General features: G+C 31.9%; 1 protein-coding gene across 1 annotated transcript; it reads right to left on the reverse strand.

The window, feature by feature from the left end:
- Positions 1–369: 369 nt before the first annotated feature.
- Positions 370–2,323, reverse strand: LOC134682837 (uncharacterized). Its single transcript, XM_063541801.1, has one exon. It carries the CDS (start codon positions 2,134–2,136, stop codon positions 946–948), a length of 1,191 nt encoding a protein of 396 aa, XP_063397871.1. The 5' UTR covers positions 2,137–2,323; the 3' UTR covers positions 370–945.
- Positions 2,324–2,704: the final 381 nt, after the last annotated feature.

Below are 2,704 nucleotides of genomic sequence, written 5' to 3' on the forward strand. Positions count from 1 at the left end.
AAAATTCACATATTATCTCTTGAAGTTTAATTAAAATCTATAGCTATTTGGCATCCATTCAAATTTAAAATTCAGTGTCAACAATAGGGATTTTAAAATACATGCTTTGATTTTTTAACCGACCTCAACACAACGTCTATCAATTTAAATATGCTTATGATTAAATTCCGAGATTAAGTTATGAAGTTTGTTATTCATATCTATATAAGAAAAGATAATAAACTGGACGGTCAATTAAAAAGGAATTTCAATCTTCGACGAAAAATAAAACTTCATAAAAACCAAACGCAGCACACTTAAGAAACTGTATCTGTCATTGAAATATATTGTTGAAATTTTTTGTAAAGAAGGGATATAGAAGGTTATTAAAAGAACTAATCAAGCGTGTCTTGCACAATTATCGTTAGAACACAAATCCATAATGTTATTTCTTAACATATAAAAGTATTTAACTATACGAATAAGGTCTGGACTAAATTAAGATTGAAATCATTGAAGTTTAATTTCAATACGTCTTATAGATAAGTGCAACGTATATACCTATAGGGACATTAAAAATTAAAATACACCAAAACAGGAAAATAGGTTAATAAAATATTAAGACAGTTCAACGAAAGTGTATATAAATAAGAAGAAAATACATCATAAGAATACTTCGTACGTTGAAAATATCTGAAATGTTTTAGATAAATAGTGCTAATGAACCATAGATTTTAAAAACTTTTGTAAAATATCAAATCTCACTTCAATAAAAGGACCTGTCATGGTGTATTTAATTCAATAGTTATCTAAACAATGATTAAAAATGTACAAATGTATATCACAGAATAAGATATTGCAGTGTTTAACATACACAACTACTATTATATCCATAAACTATAGCCAATTGACTAGTGTAGGTAGATTCATAAACTCTTAAGGGATACAGCACTTTATAAACAATCATCAAACTATTCCATGAAATTTCTTTAGATATTGTGTGTAGTTTTCTTCACAGTTTCGTATACTTTTCAAGAAATAATCATCATTGTCTATAGCCGTCATCAAATCTGCTTGCACAACACACAGATTTTCGAATTTTTCAATTTCCGGTCGCAAAACGCTTTTGGCGTTTCTACACCCAGCTGAATCGAAAAGTCTGACGTCAACGATACTATCGTTTTCATATTTTCTAAAATTGTCATCGAAAAATATGTGCTGAACACTGGTATCAAAAGGGTCAATATACAAAGGTTTAGCGGTAGAATACATATATCCATTGTCTTGCCAGTACCGGAAGTCGTCCATATACCCTGATATTCCCTGAGATTTTGAAAGCATGTTGTAAATATCCCGATCATTTTTGAATTCCTTTACTGTCGAGTCGTCCATGTACGTCATGAATTCGATTGATTGATTATCACCTCGTTTTACTTTTCCAACCAGCTGATTTACCGGAAGTTGAAGATCTTCCGGAAAACCCGGATGGTTCCCTGCCAGTCCAAATTTAACACTTGATATGACGTTTGCAGTATCCAAGCCATATGTTCTAAACACAATTGCAAAATCCCGGTCGTCTTCATGAAGTTGGTGTATTGCTTTATATACGGAGGGTAGTATATAATGATAGTGTTTGCCGTCTGAACCGGACATTGTTAATTTTCCAGATTGTGGTACTTCCGAATGTTTCCATTTCATTTTGTCAATGTGTGAATCGAAATACGGTAAAAATCCCTTACCAATATCACTGTGAGCGAAATCACCTGTTGCTATTCGCAACAATGTTCTGTCTTTTGGAGTTTTAACCAATTTTCTTTCTAAATATTTATAAAATGTAGTTGTACCCACAGCCGGAGGAGTAAGAGACGGAATATATGAATGCCATCGCCATGCGCCACTTTCAAGATCTCTACCCCAAACGACACCCGTCAAGAAACTGTTCAGCGCTTGTTCCATAGTAACATTTGTAACTGAATCGGAAACTAAAACTGTATTCCTGAGATCAAAATGAACGACAAGTTTACGTTTCTTACCGTTTACTCCAACAATATCATCCTCCATTTTTGAATCACAATTGTCTATCTGAGAAACACATCCCCCTTTAGGGGAAATATTTGTGTCGCTATCTAAGGTCATAATGCTTCGCCCATTTTCCATTCCAAAGACATTTGATCGAACTGTGTATAATGTCCTATATTTTATTACGTTCGTTTCACAGGTAACAATTTAATAATGGAGTCTTGTCTTAACTTGATTCCAACTCACCAATCAATACTAACGAAGGGTTTTAAATCGGTAACTATATTGATCAACAGTAGAACTGTATATGATCTATATATACGTATTACTGTATTTATATATTCAAAGAGCCTTTTAAATCTACTGGGGAAAACCCAAAGGTTGGTGTTGGAGAGTTGCACAATCATTGATAATGAAATACTTTGATAAAGAATATTTCTTATATTAATTATAGACTAGTCAAGTCCATACTATCGTAAATCTTCTGGGAAGGTGACGTTTTACACTTAGCAACACAATCAAAACAAATAAACAAAAATATTGAAAAAAACCAAAATATAAATTATCCTTTCATCGAATTTTTATCCAGTCCAAATACAGTTAAAAGACATAAATCTTAAGTTTAAGGTACCGCATTTTTTTTTATTCCTTCTAAAGCAACATCTTTAAGCGTATGCAAATTTAATAAAACATATACAAAAAAATA

The sequence above is a fragment of the Mytilus trossulus genome, chromosome 1 (genome assembly GCF_036588685.1).
Source record: "Mytilus trossulus isolate FHL-02 chromosome 1, PNRI_Mtr1.1.1.hap1, whole genome shotgun sequence".
NCBI lineage: Eukaryota > Metazoa > Mollusca > Bivalvia > Mytilida > Mytilidae > Mytilus > Mytilus trossulus.